General features: G+C 42.5%; 2 protein-coding genes across 2 annotated transcripts in view; both read left to right on the top strand.

The window, feature by feature from the left end:
• unc5b (unc-5 netrin receptor B) overlaps positions 1 to 7139 on the top strand; it is a 44496-nt gene extending 37357 nt beyond the window's left edge. Inside the window, exons 9-17 of the mRNA XM_070915628.1 lie at positions 1989 to 2183; positions 2576 to 2944; positions 3045 to 3132; positions 3543 to 3717; positions 3804 to 4043; positions 5242 to 5391; positions 5956 to 6120; positions 6244 to 6422; positions 6893 to 7139. Of these exons, the coding sequence (XP_070771729.1) occupies positions 1989 to 2183; positions 2576 to 2944; positions 3045 to 3132; positions 3543 to 3717; positions 3804 to 4043; positions 5242 to 5391; positions 5956 to 6120; positions 6244 to 6422; positions 6893 to 7058 (1727 nt within the window). The 3' untranslated portion in view covers positions 7059 to 7139. The remainder of the gene's footprint in view (positions 1 to 1988; positions 2184 to 2575; positions 2945 to 3044; positions 3133 to 3542; positions 3718 to 3803; positions 4044 to 5241; positions 5392 to 5955; positions 6121 to 6243; positions 6423 to 6892) is intronic.
• A 6194-nt stretch (positions 7140 to 13333) lies between these two features.
• On the top strand, positions 13334 to 17849 carry slc29a3 (solute carrier family 29 member 3). The gene is made up of 5 exons (XM_070916122.1): positions 13334 to 13672; positions 14458 to 14540; positions 14995 to 15221; positions 15716 to 15878; positions 16624 to 17849. The coding sequence occupies exons 1-5, from the start codon at positions 13349 to 13351 to the stop codon at positions 17252 to 17254; spliced, it is 1428 nt and encodes a 475-aa protein (XP_070772223.1). The 5' UTR covers positions 13334 to 13348; the 3' UTR covers positions 17255 to 17849.
• Positions 17850 to 18048: the final 199 nt, after the last annotated feature.

The following is an 18048-nucleotide window of genomic DNA, read 5'->3' as shown; positions in this document are numbered from 1 at the left end:
TTGATCCGCAGGCTATGAGGTGGAAGTGTAGCACTTGCTTGAGAAAAACAGTTGATTTCTGTCTGACTTTCAGTTAATCTGTGATATAGTTTACATTTGAAGTGATGGTAATTCCTCTAGCTCAATGTGACGTGGGCTCAGGGGAGAGCAGCCACGGTAATGCACCTAATTCGCTATTGTTCCGTTTGTGGTAATAAGTGCGGACGGCTGTCGGATTCGGTTCCATCGCGCCACGTGAGCACGGGAGCTCTTCTGCCAGCCTGTCTGCCTCCGGCTTTCCTCTCCTCCACCCTCTCTGCTGCTCTGTAGTGTCTCTGGTTCCCTCCAACTACTTTCCTGCTCTTACAACATGGGCCTTTAACTCAAGCACCGCTCTCCTTATCTCTTCTCTCCTCCTCACCACACTTATAATCCGTCTGTCCTCTCAACAAATCACAACCTTATCTAACTCCTTCCTATCCCTTTTGCCAAATTGCCTCTCCTCTAGCTTCCTCTGTTTATCCTTTTTTCGCTCTTCTTTGTCTCCGACCTCGCTCCTTGTCCTCTCCTCTTTTCTGCTGTGGTGTGACTGGCTCACGTGTCTGGGCTGAGTATGGCTCTGCTAGTGTTGGGGAGTCAGGGCTAAGCAGGCTGTGGTGGGCCTGCTGACCGGTCACAACCAATCACCCAGTAGGAGAAAAGAGAGGGAGCCCAACGGGGAGTAGGTGAAGTTATGGTCAATGCCCCCCCACACCACCACCACCACCACCGCAACCTCCTCAATTCAATCCAGTTTTGTTGTCAGATGTGCCCCCTGCAGGCGGGGAGGAGCTGTTTATTGATGTTGCTTTCCTGGATGATCTCTCTTAACCAAAACAAACGTATCTTTAGTGAGAATCAAAATGAACACAGAGTGCATCCTAACAGGCATACTACCAGAGTTAAAGAATAGGTTCACATTGTTTGAAGTCTATCTTAAAACAACACTCATATGGCCACAAGTACACTGAAAGACTTTGGTCACTGTGGTCATCCTTCCGGTCCAAACTGGCTGTGAAGTGATCCCCTTCCTAATGTGATTCCAATGTAACAGATGGGGGGCAAAATCCACAGTCCATGGTTTGTGTAAAAAGGCATTATAAAGTTCAGCGGAAGCTAAAATGAGGCTTCAGCAGAAGTGAATATTTTCTCGAAGTTTTCTCCCCTGATACCAATCTATCTGGAGATGCTGACTGTATACCCCTCTCCATAGAACTCATCATTTTAAGATAACATGATTCCAGCGTGACTCAGTCAGTCACTCGCCCATGACTGAATTTTATAATGACATTGACAAAGAAACTGTATTTACCGATCCACCTAATGAGGTCAGCGTCGGCACCAATACCAATCTGGCGTATCAGATCTGTGGATCCCCAGTATTTTCTAGAGTTACAGTCTTTTTAGTGCTTAATCACCTCTTTTTATTTCCCGGACAGTGTTTCCTGTGATAGTGTGAAAGTAACACAAAGAGGGAATAAAGCCCTGAAAATACTGTAACTTAAGATACACATTGGATTTGACTTACTCAGACTGCTGAAGCCTTCAATTCACTTCTGCAACCACTGATTATTTTAATTATCGATTGATCTATTGATTGAATTTCAATATAGTCAAAAGTGCCATCACTATCTTTTTCTGTTTTGTCCGGTCAAAAATCCAAAGATATTGAATTTACAATGGTATAAAAGAGAGGAAAGCAGCCAGTCCTTTCTTCAGATGCGGGGACCAGCAAATGCTTTTAAACTTATCTTGATAAATGATTGTTAATCAGTTAGCAAAGTTTGTGTTAATATTCTGATGATCGACAAATCCTTTCAGCTCTAATTTATGCTACTTTCTGTTACAAGGGATGTGTAGTAAAAATATCTCTTAAATTGTATTTTCCTCCCTCTTGTGTTTCCCTTGCATTTGTGTCTGTGTTTTCAAATGTGTGGGTCTTCATCACATGTTTCCTCCTCCTCTTTCAGCGCTGGCCCCAGGTATGGGTGTAGCCGTCTACGCTGGGCTGGTGGGGGCCCTGCTGCTGTGTGTGATACTGGTGTTGTGCGTGGGCGTGCTCGCATATCGCCGCAGATGCCGCCATCTCCACGGAGACATCACAGATTCTTCGTCTGCTCTCACCGCCGCCTTCCACCCTGGCAACTACAAGCCTCCCAGACAGGGTAGGTTCACACACACACACACACACACACACACATGCCCAGTCACACGCAATTTCTCTTTTTATCATTGTTTATTTTCATAGCTTTTTCTTGTTTTTGCTCATCTACATAGAAGAACAATTCATTTCATTATCACACTGCTATTTATATCATCCCATAAATCAATTCTCTTTATACCATTATCTCCTCTCGCTTAGTCGATTCTCCATTCTTTACCGCATTACATTTTTTACATTTTACGCATTCGTCACGGTATCCCTTCTCTTGTTCTCGCCATCAAATATTAATTAGCAACATTAATCCATTTCACTCGCGTCACTTTTAGCACTCAGCCCTGCCTGTGTCATTTCTGGTGATAAGAGACCAGCTCCTCTCTTCTGCTGCGTCCACAGATAACCCTCACCCTCTGCATCCCTCAGCTCCTCCGGATCTGACAGCCACGGCAGGGGCTTTCCGCGGGCCGCTCTTCTCCCTGCAGCAAGGGGTCAACGACAGCCCCCACAAAATCCCCATGACCACCTCTCCGCTGCTGGACCCCTTGCCCAGTCTCAAAATAAAGGTGTACAACGCATCCACTCTTTCCTCCCTGGAGCTCCCCGCGGACATGTGCTCAGGTGACGGGGAGATCCTCAGCCTGAAGTCGGTGGGTACTGTGGGCAGAGAGCGGGAGTATCACAGCCACACCCTGTCCAGAGAGCCTGGGCTGAGCACCAGCGCCACCCTGGGTAATCTGGGAGGACGCCTTACCATCCCCAATACAGGTAACGTACGTGGCACGCAGCTGTCTTTTCACACGCACGTACAAAAAGTATATGTTAATCACACATAAGACAAGACAAGTCATGACACCTTCTCCCTTAGGTGTGAGTCTGCTGGTCCCCCCTGGCACAATCCCCCAGGGGAAGTTCTACGAGATGTACCTCATTATCAACAAGTGGGACAAAACAACGTGAGTGCCACTCATCTTTATTCCTCTATTTCACTCATCTGTTTCACAACCACAAGGCAGAAAAGACCTCATTCTCACCTCAATCAGAAGTTTTCACCTCCTGCAAAACACTTGAAGTTTATTTGGAAGTTCTGTCACTTTTTCTGAGGTTAAAAGATAATGAACTTCAACTTCCACACTAAAATTGGAGTGGATTCATTTCTTGCCAATTTTCTAGAAGTCTGATATTCAGTGTGCCTCAAATACGTCAATACCAGCATGTTCCAAACCGTGTCGTGGCCATGATGTTCTTTTATAAATGAAGTGTGATGTTTTGGCAACTGTTGCAAACACCCAGTGTTCTCCCTGTGTGTGTGTATGTGTATGTGTGTGTGTGTGTGTGTGTGTGTGTGTGTGTTTGACATTTACAGGCTACCCTCTGAGGGCAGTCAGACTGTTCTAAGTCCTGTGGTGAGCTGTGGCCCATCCGGTATGCTGCTGAATCGTCCTGTGGTTCTTACTTTGCCCCACTGTGCCCAGTTAGACACGCCCACACCTGACTGGACCCTCACGCTCAAGACACAGACGCACCAGGGGGCATGGGAGGTGAGACAGCCTCTGACCGGTACCAAATAACGGATATCTCGCTGGCCGATGTGGCATCATTGAACCCTACTTGGATCTTTTTTCAGGAGGTGTTGACAGTAGGAGAGGAAACTTTGTCGTCTCCATGCTACCTGCAGCTGGAGGAGGAGTGTAGTCATGTTCTCATGGAGCAGCTGGGAACGTACGGCCTGGTGGGCCAGTCCTGCCCTCCACAGCCTGCCTGCAAACGCCTGCAGCTGGCGCTGTTCGCCCCTCGAGCACCCTGCCTCTCCCTGGACTACAGCCTCCGCATCTACTGCATCCATGACACACCACATGCACTCAAGGTGCTGCTTGTGTATTCATCACTCTCTGTCTATGTAAACATGTCTGTGTATGTCTGTTTACCTCTCTTCTTTTTGCCTCTCTGTTTCTTCATTTCTTTGAGGTGTGAGTCAATCTGGCAATGCTAGACTTAAAGTGTGAATATGAAAAAGTGCATTACAGGTAATTACTTAAAGATGCAAAAGACAAGAATTTTTTTTAAATAAATTCATCAAGTTGTATTTAAGTTGTAAAATACAGGTAAAATAGCGTTTGGTTTGGTCATGAACAACATACACATAACATACCAAATATTCACAGATTCAATCCAACATGGGACCTGGATATGCAAATACAAAACATATAATATGAAATAAAATAAAACTAACTATAAATAGCATATAACACAAGGTGTTAAGTAAGGCACAGGCTAATAACTCTAAAAGTTAATGTTTTCAGTGAGCTGAGTTTCGGCCAGCACAGCCTAGCTGCAGAGATACCAGATACCAGATTGCCAATATAATAAAAATACCCCCCGGATTTGAAAACACAACAGTAATAGAGAGTAAAAGAAACTACACACATGTAGAGCAAGTGTTCATTGTCTTCTGCTATTTTCTTGATTTTATGAATTTTTATCTCATTATTACTTGATGCTTTGGCAATAAAGCATATTGAATTGAATTGAATATAACTTATTTCCAGCGTAGAGCAATAGAGGAGTCCCATCCCCTCTAAACTGGGGCCCTGCAGATCCACCCTAGTCGCCAAAATCAAATTCTGGTATCACATATTGAATCCTCCTTACCCACCAGAAGCAATGACTCAAAATAGTACAGCACAAAACAAACCCCCCACTAAACAGCAAGTGAGCACTCTATCCAGAGAAAGCTGGACTCACTGACGTTAAATATTTTCCCTCTCTCAGTCCCCTTTGTAGAAAGTGTTCACAGACCAGCCGGGCTAGTAAACATGAGCGTGCTGTGTGCCGTTTACTGGCATCGCATTACATGATTTCTGGCTGCTAAAGTTCAAACAGCTTTCAGACTGTTAGCTCTAACACATTTCCATTTGCAGACACCAACTTAGAGAGCACACGACGCATTTTAATTAAGCATTTTTGAAAGCATGTTTTCAAATGTGTTCAAAGGATAAACCCATAATAAAATAGACAAAATAAATATGTTGCTAAGCCAGTCTTCTCTCTGCCCCTGTGTGCAGGAGGTGCTGGATTTGGAGAGGAGTCTAGGAGGAGTTTTGCTGGAGGATCCCAAGCCGCTGCTCTTCAAAGACAGCTACCACAACCTGCGCCTGTCCATCCACGACATTCCTCACACTCACTGGAGAAGCAAACTGCTTGCAAAGTATCAGGTGAGACTGAAAAAGCCGCAGATACTAGGTAACAGCCTGTTAATATGTTAAGTGTTTATAGATGTAGCACAACTCACCAGCAGCTTGAATAATGCAGACTAATGAAACCACTGATAAAACGTCAGTGTTACTTAATAGGTCAATAATTCCAGTAACTCCCTAACAAAAACTATGGTCTGATAAACTCTTGATTTTCTTTCAGTAGAATGGCTATTTTCTCAGAAAATACAGCTAGTGGTCTTTATGTTATTCACTGCTGTTGTAAACATCCAAACTCTCTGCTGCATTCTCTCGGCGGCAGCACAGAGATTGCAGTCTGAACCCTCTCCTGAATAAACAAACAGGAAATCTGATAGTGGTCCTAATTTATGGACAGTGCGCTTTAGAAATAAATTGTCCTCTGACACACAGAGTCCCAGTGTGTGGAAACACCCAATAACAAAATAAAGCACTTTGCACTCTCCTTGAATGGAAACGGTGTTCCAGATCCTCCCTGATTATGCTGCTCAGGACAAAGCCACTTTAATCACAGTGTTCCTTCTTAACATTTTTCTTTGTTAACAGGAGATCCCGTTCTATCACATCTGGAGCGGCAGTCAGAGGCCCTTGCACTGCACCTTCAGCCTGGAGAGAGGGAGCCTGGCTGTGTCGCAGCTCTCCTGTAAGATCTGCGTCCGACAGGTGGAAGGGGAGGGTCAGATATTCCAGCTGCACACGGATATTCAGGAGGTAATGTTGCCAACTGAATCAACACTCGTGCAAACGCAGATACAGTTGCCATGAAAGCCACACAGTTATGCCAAACAATACAAAGGCCCGTCTCAATGCTTCTCATCCTCTCTGTCAATCCAGACTCTACCACCGCACTCGCCCCTCCCCTCAGGAGGCACCTGCCTGCCTTCCTCTCAAGTGGGACCCTATGCCTTTCGCTTGCCTGACTCCATCCGCCAGAAGATCTGTGCCAGTTTGGATGTACCCAGTGCTCGAGGATGTGACTGGAGACTACTGGCACGCAGTCTGGGCTTTGACAGGTCAGATCTGCCTCACATGTTCATGTGTGAAAGGCAGCTTGGTCACGCTTGTAGAGGCCAGTGTTGGTTTCTAGCGCCTACTGTCAAGTCTAACAGCTGTATGTATACAGCATATTAACTGTCTGAGGTTAGAGGTATGGGGTTATGATTTAAACGGGGCTCAGAGTTTAGTTTAGAGTTGGGTTTGGGTTCAGGTTAACATAAGTGTTATATTCTGCTCGCACTGATTAGAATGTGGAAAACATGACTTGATATTAAGTTCAGGTACATGATTCATCCATGCATATTGTGCATTGCTTCACAAAGTTACAGAAGATATTTCTAATTTTGCTAATCCTGCTTTGTGAAACGTGACAGTTAGTTGGACATCAATATTGGACTGTCAAAATAAAGTGGTACCAGCAGTATTTGCAACACTTAATAATGGAGTGCTTCCTTTACTAAGTCTTTCTCTTCTTTCTCTCCTTCAGGTACTTGAACTACTTTGCAACAAAGCCCAGCCCCACAGGTGTTCTACTGGACTTATGGGAAGCTTGTCACCAAGCTGACGCAGACCTGGTCTCTCTGGCGACCGCGCTGGAAGAGATGGGCAAAAGTGAGGTGCTAGTTGTCATGACAACTGATGGGGATTGTTGATTGGTCAAGGAACGAGACAGCAAGCTAGACCCTTTTTTTTTTTCTTTCACCACCGTGATGAAAATAAGAATACCTGCCTATGAATATGCACACCCTGCACAAATCATGAGCTCACAGAGCATTTTGGTTGCTTCACATGTACTGTGTTACCTCTGCCTCATCTTCCTTTTCACTGCCCCCTGATCAGCTTCTGTAGCTACATATCCACCTTAACCCATTCCCAAGTCTTCTGATAACTGCTAACCTGATTCAGCTTGAATCTTCCAAAGCAATGTTGCATCTGCAAGATGTGAAACCAATTTGAGGGTATGAAGGCGTAAAATGGGTGTTAAGTCATCTGTCATATGTGGTGTTGACTGTCTTCTTCAAAGATTGTAAATGACACTATTCTTGTATATAAATAACAGAGCTGTGGGACAAACAATAAAACCCATGTATTCAGCACGCACAGTAACACACTAACAGAGGATTATCCATGTTTCAGTAGCAGCATGAAAAGTGCATGACGTAACACCATCTCACCTCATGGCAGGGGCTTTAGGTTTCTCCATTGTCATTCTGTTTGTGCAGTGAATGACAGGCAGCATCAACCTGTCTACAACCTCCTCAGGCTACAGACACACTTCAACACACACACGCAGACAAACTGGTCATTAACCGGCTCTGAATCGGACAGGCTAGGATTCCTTGTCCACCTGCTTCGACTGTCAACAAATCATATGAGGACCAAACCCTCGCGGTTTGAGGGCTTGAGCATATCGCTTTGGGCTGAAAATAAAAGCTGCCTCTTCTTTTGTGGGAGGAGGGGTGAATGGTGAAGTTTGTTTAAGAACTGGCGGATAGCTACACTGACTGACTCTTTATATTGTACCAACAAATGCCTCAAAGCCTCGGCATATCATTCAGACTCACAGGGGTTTTTTCCTTTTTCATCTCTCCTCGCGTCCCTCCATCGCTCTGCCGCGCTCCTCCGTTCTGTTGAGAATGAACTGCAGGAGAGCTCGCTGGTCATCCCTTAAAAGTTTCCTTTGGGGAACGCTCTTTAAGTTATTATCCATATTTGTGGATTGTTTTTGTTTTTGTTTTTTTTCCTTTCTCATTGCTGTTACGATCATATAGAACCTGTTCTATCATCTGTGCTTGTTTAGGCTTCTGAGCTGCTGTGTACTATTTTTGATTCTAGTAGAGCAGGCCAAATGGGAGACTTAGGTGCACAGTGGATGTCTCAGTAGTGAATAACAAAACCATGTTTGTTTGTTATTTTTAATACTGTGTATCTATTCAAAATGTAAAATATAATCTGTAAAACATGATTAGAGGTGGTCAAATGTCCAGGTGAATATGCTGTAGGCATTTTGCTTTGCTGTAACTGAGGACAGAGATGGATATTACAGAATAGATTAGCCTTTCCTTGAATCAACTAGGCAGCAAGGGACCATAAGATTTACCTCAACACTGACTGCATTATGTTTCAATCTATTCTCGGTCCACCACTTATCTATGCGTCCATCTGTCCATCTGTCGCCCTGTAACTCATTATGTCTCCCTTCTAACATATTGTTCACCTTTTTACTAAGCCGCCTGCTTTGTGGTCAGGGTCCTCAAGCTATTTGCATTATCAATATTGTTCTGTCAGTTATTGTTAGACGGAAATTGAAATGCTGTCATCTGTAACTTTGTCATGATTTAAGTTTTGTGTGTTATTGAGTCTTTTTCTCCCTCAAAGCAAAAAAAAGTGTTCATATCTTTGAAACCACAACAACCAAAACACAGGCAGTATCCCTCCTCTTCAGCAGTGAGTCATGTCACTGTTTTGTGTGAATGAACTAAAAACATAAGTGTGTGTGTGTGAGTGTGAGTGTGTGTTGAATGAGTGGGCAGGTGGGTGTGCACATACAGTATGTGCACACACTTAAGATCTGTCATTTCTCTTTGTAAGTGCTATGCAAGTACAAAAGAAAAAGCGAAGCATTTTGACTTCTTTTGTTTCCTGGAAGAGTAATTCTATTTTTTCAGATTAGGGCATTGACAGGGTTTTGATTTTGTATCCTAAAGTGGTTCAAGAATGGTCTAACACTTTTGGTGATGGTAGCATGTGTGGGAATTCTCCATCTGTATCAGAAGAATTGGATCAGCTCGTACTGAAAAAGCACATGAGGGAGAACAAAACAAAGTATGGCGCAATGGCTACAAAACAAGTTGTGACTGACATCATGAACTCGTGCCCAGCAGGTCTTTGCCCGTGAGGAAATATCTGAACACAACCAGTTCAGTACTTCGGATCCCTGAACACTGCAGGACTATTTTCTTTCCTCAGATCTTGTTACAGAGACTGGCTAGCTGTAGACTACAGTGTTTATTCGTCCAGATTTCTTGAGTATCTGTTGGATCTTTGGCCATAGCTCTGGATAATTTAAGCTGGAGCTGGACTGGATTCCTCCTTGCTCCCATCAAAGAGAAGAATTTAGCCTTTGTTGAAGAAGTCAGACATTTTTACAAAAAAACCTAGTGGAGTGACATTATTTTATCTCTGTAAAGTACCAATTGTAAATAAACGTCTAGCCTTCTTACCTGTAACTAAATATAATTTTTATGCAATAAATTATATTTCTTAGTTTAACAACAGTGTGTGTTTTGTTGTTATTGAATTAAAACTTTGGAACTCCTTGACAGGACGAAACCACTGTTAAATGGCATCTGTGTTTTTATCAGTTACTCTCCATTTTCACAGAAAACACAGAGCTGCTCAACCTGTCCCTCTTTTCCTCACACCTCATTGGAAAATTCCCTTTAGGTCCATTTAGCTTTAAAAGCTTTTAACTGGCAGGCTGTCTGGCCTTCAAATTAACAAGGTTTTAGAGACACTAATAGGGGCCTTCAAGGATTGACTCTGGGCGTTTAGATTGAGCATGCGAACGTCAGTGCAGGATGTGTGGGGATTCATCAGCCTAGGCTCTTACATCCAGAACAAATATCCCAGTGAGTCATCTTTGGTGAGTGTGCACAGCAGTGTCTTAATGGCAGGCAACACTTTGCACCTGTTTCATTAGATGCACTGCTAATTGAGGGCTGATATGCCACCCTTCAGTGCATGAGTTAATTGAACCTTTTATAATACATAAAATGGTGGTACAGTATAAAAGCTGCCGCTTCAACCCAACCCCTGACCTCCACACAGGATGTTTTTGTTACTTTTAGTGAATAAATCAGCAGCAAGAATAATATTTTGAAGGTGTGTAAAAACTATTTTGAGAACAGACCGCATGTGCATACACATACCTGACGTACAGCATTTGCAACACATTCTTCTTCAGCATTATAAAATGATAATGGTCATTTTTGAGATCACTTGAGATTGGTCCTGCACAATTAGATCTGTTGTTGCCAGGGCGAAACAGCAGTTCAGCAGCTGTGAGTTGGATAGGCTCCACATTAGGACAGTGATTCATCTGATGATTATTAGTTTGGTCCAGTGGTCCAGTCTACTCATGTGTCACAGATAGTCTGCAGGTCATAGACACTCCAGTCATAGACACAAAATCACTTGGTGTCATGACATGCCATGTCATGATTGACTGTAAAGAGGATTTTTAGTACTTTTCCTTCTTACAGGAGCTGTAAAAGAGGGGCAATAACACACTGCTGGATATGCTGCCCTATGGTGCCCTCTGCTGGTAAATATGGTCTTTCAAACAGTGCCAGTACACACAATGGAACAATTTGCTTGTAAGTTTGAATAAATCAATCATGAATAAGCAATGTTTATGTTTCAGTGTGCTTTTTATTAGATTAATAAATGGGATATTTGCCAAAAGGCACAACATGGAGCATGACTATTGTTAGTGACAGAAAGAAAAAAATATCAAGGAACATTTGGGCAGACATTTCCAATAACAAAGATAATTTTGTTTTTACTTTTAACAGCAGCCAAGTTTCTGTAATGATCACTAATGATCGTGTAATAATGAGTCCACAACAACATATAGTATTAATACCACTCAGTAGTCTGTTGATGGTGTAATGATTTACATGTGATATCTGAAGGTTAGATTCACTTTATTAATGAGCACTACAATTTGTATGATAATATATTTTGTAAGCTTGATCAAGGAAATGCTATAAATGACATCTTATTGCAATTACTCAGACATTTCTTACACTACACTAGTTTTATCGTCATTCATAGATTTCAGCGCTGGACATTACTCAGAAATATTTGTTATTAATTTATCACAAAAAACACAATGTCTTACATTTTATTGGAACTAATGCCAGTTTTACTTTTTGTAATCAGATCTGAACATATCTCATACATATAAAATGATGGCCGTGACCCTTTGGGGGCTCCGTATCTATTAAAGACAGGTGCAACAAATAATAATTTTGTATTATTTGGGAAAGCAATATCTCTAGATATATACGTGCTTTTATTTTAGAAAAGCTGTACCGGAACAGTAGGAGGCTGCCATATACACCGTCAGTAACAAGACTTCCGGTATGTGGGTATGGCAGTCCGAATAAATTACCTTTGGGATAATAGTTTGGTTTTCAAAATACGTTTTAAATAATCTCAGACTTGGGCTAGAATGAGTATTGCGAAATGTATTATTATTGTGCAAAATATACGTTTTGAGTCAGTCTGGTAGGATAACGCTTTTATTCTGGAAGGATCCGTGCCGGAAATCATGCTGTTGTTGCGGCTCGTGGACCCCTGGCTGAACAGTGTTGTTTGTCAGCTGACCAGAAATGAAGTTTGCCGTGAAATGGATTTGTGTGTCAATGTAGCACTTCTAGGGAAGACAGAAGCGACAGACGGGGAGTCTCCAACAGTGAGGTATGTTGTATTAATTGTTACACTTATTTTATTTAATGAGCCCAACATAAGGCACGGGTCGAGTAGTTAGCTACGTTGGTGGAGCTTTATATAGACTGGTATACCCACTTAGCTAGCGTGTAATGTTAAAGTTTACGTGTTTGACTGTTTACAGCGGTCTTCACAGTAAACAAATAAAACCTGTCTGCTTGACGACCCTAATAACAAAGGGCACGGCAGAATGAGCAGACTCATTTTGCAATGAATGGTGAAAAACCTTTGGTGAAACCAGCTGTCCGCAGTGACCTGATGCTTACTCCTGAAACTGCTCAGTGTAGTCTGCAGTTGTATAATTAGTCGTGTAATTGCTTTTTCTTGGGTAAGCATCATGTGAATACTTGTTCCTCATTAGTGGCACACATGATGCTTTAGAATGCAAGGTCAGCTTTGTACTGTCATGCTAGTCTTCCTTTAACCTCCTTAAATTGTTAAAGTAAAAGCCTCATATTGTGCAAGCAACTGGTGCTAGAGAAAGCCCGTTTTACTATTTCTGTCAGTGGCATGTGAGGTTGTAGTTTGCAGAACACTTGCAGAAGTGAGATGAAACTGTAGTGATTGCCCGAAACTCAGTATAAAGAGTCAAACGATCACATGCCACAAGAAAATAGGTGTGGTAAATGCTGAGTTGCTTTTATCTGATGGAGCATTTAACTTAAAAGAATCCCACTGTGTGTGGTAATTGCCAAAGCCGTGATTCCACTTACTTACAATCCTGCTGAGGGAGAGCAGTGGGTCCACATCCACACACTGCTGCCAAATAGTAATGATACCAGCGCCTCCACTATTATTGCGGTGGTGGCACAGCGAGAAAAGGACAATGTGTCCATGTCACATTCCACATCATCTGAATCATGATGAGTCATTGTTTAACTGTATACCTTTCTATCCCTATTGAGGAATCGGTTTGTCATGTTCAGTGCTTTGTGCTGAACATGAACAGAGTACAGCTTCTCCAGCTTCTTTTTGGGTCTTACATTATCTTTTACATGTGTATCTATTAAGGTATTTATTTGGAAAATACCTGTCAATATGCTGAGAATTGAATGATGATTCTCAGAGTTAAATGTGACTCCTTGCACAGCAGCATCACAGGAGCCGGACAATTGGATTGATCTCTATCAGCTACAGCTCGGAGATCTCTCCGGACTATGGCTTCACAACAAACACAGTCTGTCTTTTCCTTTCTGGACAAGCACAAGTAAACGTAAGCATCATCGAAACACCACTTATTGCAATAACATTATTATTTCGCAGTGATTTTTTTAAACTCATGTTTCTTCTTCTTCTTCTTCTTCTTCTTCTTCTTCTTCTTCTTCTTCTTCACAGCTCTCTGTTTAACACTTCAACTTGTACTCTTACTGCTTCAACCTTCCCTTTTCTCTCTCATCTTTACTTTCTGACTATCCTGCATGTGAAAATGGACGGCTCAGAGCGTGTACAGCCCAGTCTCAACTCCTCATATGTTCCGACTGCTCTTGGAAACCACCAAGTATCCGAGGATGAGGACAGTGACGACCAGAGTCCCTCTGCATCACTCCTGCCCAAACATTCCTCAGTGCCTCTGGCCGTGCGCTACAGTCCAGAGGACTCTTACTGTCTGGTGTACATAATCTTCTTCCTGATGGGCATTGGCTCCCTGCTGCCCTGGAACTTCTTCATAACAGCCAAACAATACTGGCTCTACAAACTGACTAACAACAGTCATCACAGCGGCAATGAGGAGCAGCGTTCAGACCTCGGTGTGAGTGAGAGGGATGCTAAATACAGCCGTGTTTTGTTGATTGTGTGAGTGTGTACACAGGAAGATGCATATTTGTGCCATTCTGCATGCTCTTCATGGAACTGTGACAGATGTGAGGACTGAATGTCCTTTCACACGCAACACAATTATACAATTAGAAATGCTGAAAGGCTTGTTAAGGGTAACTAAGATGAAAGTAGAGAAGGGAGGAGTCCGCCTGGCCAAGTAGATCTGCTTCCAAACTATGTGGAAGCTATTACTATTACTCTGCTGTCTCAGAGGCAGACGCAACTTAAAGAACCTCACAACATCAGAAAAAAATAAAAGTATAATTAATAATAATAATAATAATTAATTCTTTGGAATCTAAGTTATGGTCATCTGCTCTGCCTTTATCTGTACACACACCAAGGAAACTTCCCTCTGCAGACGATAAAATTAATGGTGGCATACAGTTTGTTGTGATAGTGATAGCAACCACCAAATAATGTCTTTCGGCAGGGATTTAATCAAAATAAGCCTGTTTGTAAGAACGGTACAGAGACGAGACAAACAGCTGATAAATCCATGAAACGGTCTGCTATTCTGAGATTAATGCTTGATCTGATTTAAATTAGAAACCACAGCAAAGATGAGGAAGGAAAGAATTTGTTTAAGTTGTATATTTCTCCACTCTCCTTTCACTTCCTCTTATTTTGTATGAGACACTAAATGACTGAACACGAGTGTGTGTTCTTGTATTCAAGTTAACTCAAATGTTTTGTCTTTTCTGCAACTATTCACAGGACTACTTTGAAAGTTATCTGGCCATTGCCTCCACGGTGCCCTCTGTGCTGTGTCTGATACTCAACTATGTCCTAGTTAACAGGTTAATTCCCCTTACACACACACACACTCTCTCACACACATACATGCACACACGGCACACTCGTCTCTCATGGTGTTCACCATGATATACATGATTTTAGTACAGTTTCACATGTTCTGTGAACTTGTTGTTTTGTCTCTAGATGTTTGGTGTTGCAATGCTTAAACGCTGTGAGTCTCTTACATTCTCACTGGACTTTGATCAGTCTGTGCTGGTCTGAGATAACATGGAGCAGAGAGGATGTTTTGTCATTTTGAACAGTATTTCTGCAGCAGAATACATTTTATATTTATTATTTGTTTGGATGCTATCTCACATTTTTATGGACACCGTCAGTATTGTATGCAAATTGTAGCACCAAACATCTGCTTCATTTTCGGCATTTATGTTGATTAACTGATCTTTGATAAACCAGTACATATGGTGTGTGTGTTTGTGTGTTTGCTGTTGGTAGGTTGTCTCCAAACGTGCGGATTCTGTCGTCTCTTATTGTCATCCTGTTGGTGTTTGTGGTGACCACGGTGCTGGTAAAGGTGGACGTGTCAGACTGCAGGGTGGAGTTCTTCTCTGGCACGCTGGCAAGTGTGGCTATCGTCAGCGGCGCCTCCAACCTCTTCTCTGGCAGCATGTTCGGGATCAGTGGGCATTTCCCCATGAGGATTTCTCAGGCCCTTATTTCAGGTACAGTCCCCATTCAGGTCAGGAATGCCTCTTGTTTACACTATTATCTTTTTAGCATTTATACAGTACCACAGTACAAATACCTGCAGGGTTCATTGACAAAATAACTTGTTATTGTGACTATTAATGTCTTGCCATCACCGTACTGGTGTGTGGGACATAATATTGAAATGATGGCGTCTGTCTGTCTGCCTCTTGTCCAGTGCAAAACAGGAATAAGCAGGTATAGAAAATAGATGAAGTTATGGGCTCAGAGTTTACAACGTTATATTTCATATAATAATTCCAGGTCAAGTGACATCTGGGGAGACTTTGTTGCGTGTCGTTCCCCTTTCTCCCTCATTTCCTGTCAGCTTTCCACTACCATCTCTAATAAAGTCATAAAATATGTATTTATAGTTATATTTAATATATTTAGGTAATTACAGTTGGTGGGACATTAGGCAGCTTAACTGACTGCACAATATATAGGCTGAGGTCCTTTTTTGTCTCAGGCCAAGCCATGGGAGGCACGCTGAGTGCAGTGGCATCAATAGCGGACCTGGCATTGGCGAAGGATGTGACAGACAGCGCACTGGCCTATTTCCTGACGGCTGACTTCTTCATCTTGCTCTGCATCGTCACATATCTGCTGCTGCCCAAGCTGGCATATTCAAGGTCAGTAGCTGCCAAAGAGATTCTGCTTCCCATACAGATGCATACACTACCTGTCAAACCTGTATTTTCATTTACTAATGTAGGTGATGATAACACTACCCCATGTTCTGTAAGATGTACTTTCATCTGAATCTGGATACTATAGTTTACAGAGAGTTTAGCAGTGTGCATTATCTGCCACTGTGTCGTTCTTCATACTGCCACCAGATGGTGCCAAAGTTAGAAATGTTCAGATCCTACACATAGTGGGGTGAAATGATTTCACAACATTTGTAATACATATTCTAAATGTACCTGTTCCAGTTATTTTGTTTGTGCATTTTAAATTTGCAGCTACTGTTTGATTCATGTCAATAGCAATGCACATAATAAAACAGTCATAAAATAATAAACATTCTTTTATTTTATATTTACTTAATATAATGCTGCAATGAACACAGTTGGACTAATTCAATTAAAAAGTAATTGTAAAGGTTGACCAGGTCTGGAAGACAGTGTTATTACAATCTAATGATAAAGCTACTGTTTAGGGGACAGGTTCAATACATCATGCCTTGTCAAGTGGAGATATGTTACAAAAATAAGATCTTTTTATTAATCGCACCAACAGCCATCAAAGCTACTTTGTCTACTTCAGTTCAGACTTGACAGATAAAATTCAGATAAAAGTCTCCCTGTTTTTAAAGATATTTTCGATGTACTAGTTATTCTAAAACATGCTGTGCTCTGCTTCTCTTCTATCCAGACACTACATGCTGGCAGCAACATGCACCGGTCCAGAGGTGATGAGTGAGGGGGGAGCTGCAGCAGGCACAGGGAGCAGAGACTCCATCCCACCACTGCAGCCTATCCTCAGGAAGACGTGGGTGCTCGGTCTGAGCGTCTTCTATGTCTTCTTCATTTCTATCACGGTGTTTCCTGCAGTATCCTCAGGGATCCAGTCTGTCCACAAAGACGGCGGCAGCCCCTGGACAACCACTTTCTTTGTGCCCCTCACTAGTTTCCTCCTGTACAACGTAGCAGACTTTTGTGGCAGGCAGGCCACAGCCTGGCTGCAGGTCCCAGGTCCCACTAGCCGAGTCCTGCCTGTACTGGTGCTGTGTCGCTCCGTCATGGTGCCACTTCTCATGTTCTGTAACTACCAGCCGAGGGACCACCTCCACACTGTGCTTTTTAACCATGACGTGTACCCTGTGGTATTTAACTGCCTGCTAGGTCTCTCTAATGGCTACCTAGGCACTCTGCCAATGATATATGGCCCTAAGGTGGTACCTCGGGAGCTGGCAGAGGCCACGGGAGTGGTCATGTCCTTCTTCCTCACTCTGGGACTGGCTGTTGGGTCTGCTTTTTCCGTGCTTCTGGTGCACTGCATCTGACCATGCTGTTAAGTAATAACTTAGTCAGTTACAGTGGTATAGTCGAGCTATGCAGCAGACAGTAGCTGGACAGTACAGTCAATGCACCCCCTGCTGAGGAATACCAGACCCTCAAAGCACTGTGATGCAAAGTGCACCAGTAAAGCCAGCTGTATGCCATCAGGGAAAAGTGCTGATAAGCTTCTCGTTTCCTCTCCTCACCAAAAAGCCTTAACTCCTTCATACCTCGCATTAATAAGTGTTGTGTTTACACTGATGTGGCTCATGATGTGAGCCTTAGGGATGTGTCCTCTATGACTTGGTCTCTGCATAATGGAGATCTTCAAGCAACCAATGAAGTCCATAAGGGACACCTCATTAAATAAAGTGTTTATTTCATGTTACAAAGCACACATTTCACACTTTAGTAGGTTCAAGGGGTGACATTTGTGCTATATAATAAGTCGTTATGCAGAGGGAGTTTCTTTTTTTTTTTTTTTTTTTTTTAAGTTTAATGAAATATGCAAAGAAGCACATCTTATTGAAGAATACAACTGGAAAAACATGGCTAATTGTTGTTGATTAGTGTCTGTCGTCTGTAAGTCTTGTAACTGAACTTGATCAGACTTTATAAACTGAAGTTTTCCAGTAACTCTCAGATTTGTCATCATTTTCAAATGTGCACTTGAGCTGCAGTCCATTAGGTGAAATTAGCCACTGAAACCTTGTAAATATTTGTTTAAATTCTTTTTTAAATAACCTAGTTATCGTAGGTTGTCATTTGGAAAAGGGTCAGCAGGAACATGTGCAGATTA

The sequence above is a fragment of the Enoplosus armatus genome, chromosome 12, assembly GCF_043641665.1.
Source record: "Enoplosus armatus isolate fEnoArm2 chromosome 12, fEnoArm2.hap1, whole genome shotgun sequence".
Classification (NCBI taxonomy): Eukaryota; Metazoa; Chordata; class Actinopteri; order Centrarchiformes; family Enoplosidae; genus Enoplosus; species Enoplosus armatus.
This window is presented reverse-complemented; position numbering and strand designations above follow the sequence as displayed.

Bases quoted from the DNA above. Each gene is read 5' to 3' on its own strand.
- slc29a3 (XM_070916122.1), top strand. From the start codon at position 13,349: ATGGACGGCTCAGAGCGTGTACAGCCCAGTCTCAACTCCTCATATGTT. The intron at 13,673-14,457 runs GTGAGTGAGAGG...AACTATTCACAG, and splicing joins AGCAGCGTTCAGACCTCGGT to GACTACTTTGAAAGTTATCT. The intron at 15,879-16,623 runs GTCAGTAGCTGC...TCTTCTATCCAG, and splicing joins CCCAAGCTGGCATATTCAAG to ACACTACATGCTGGCAGCAA.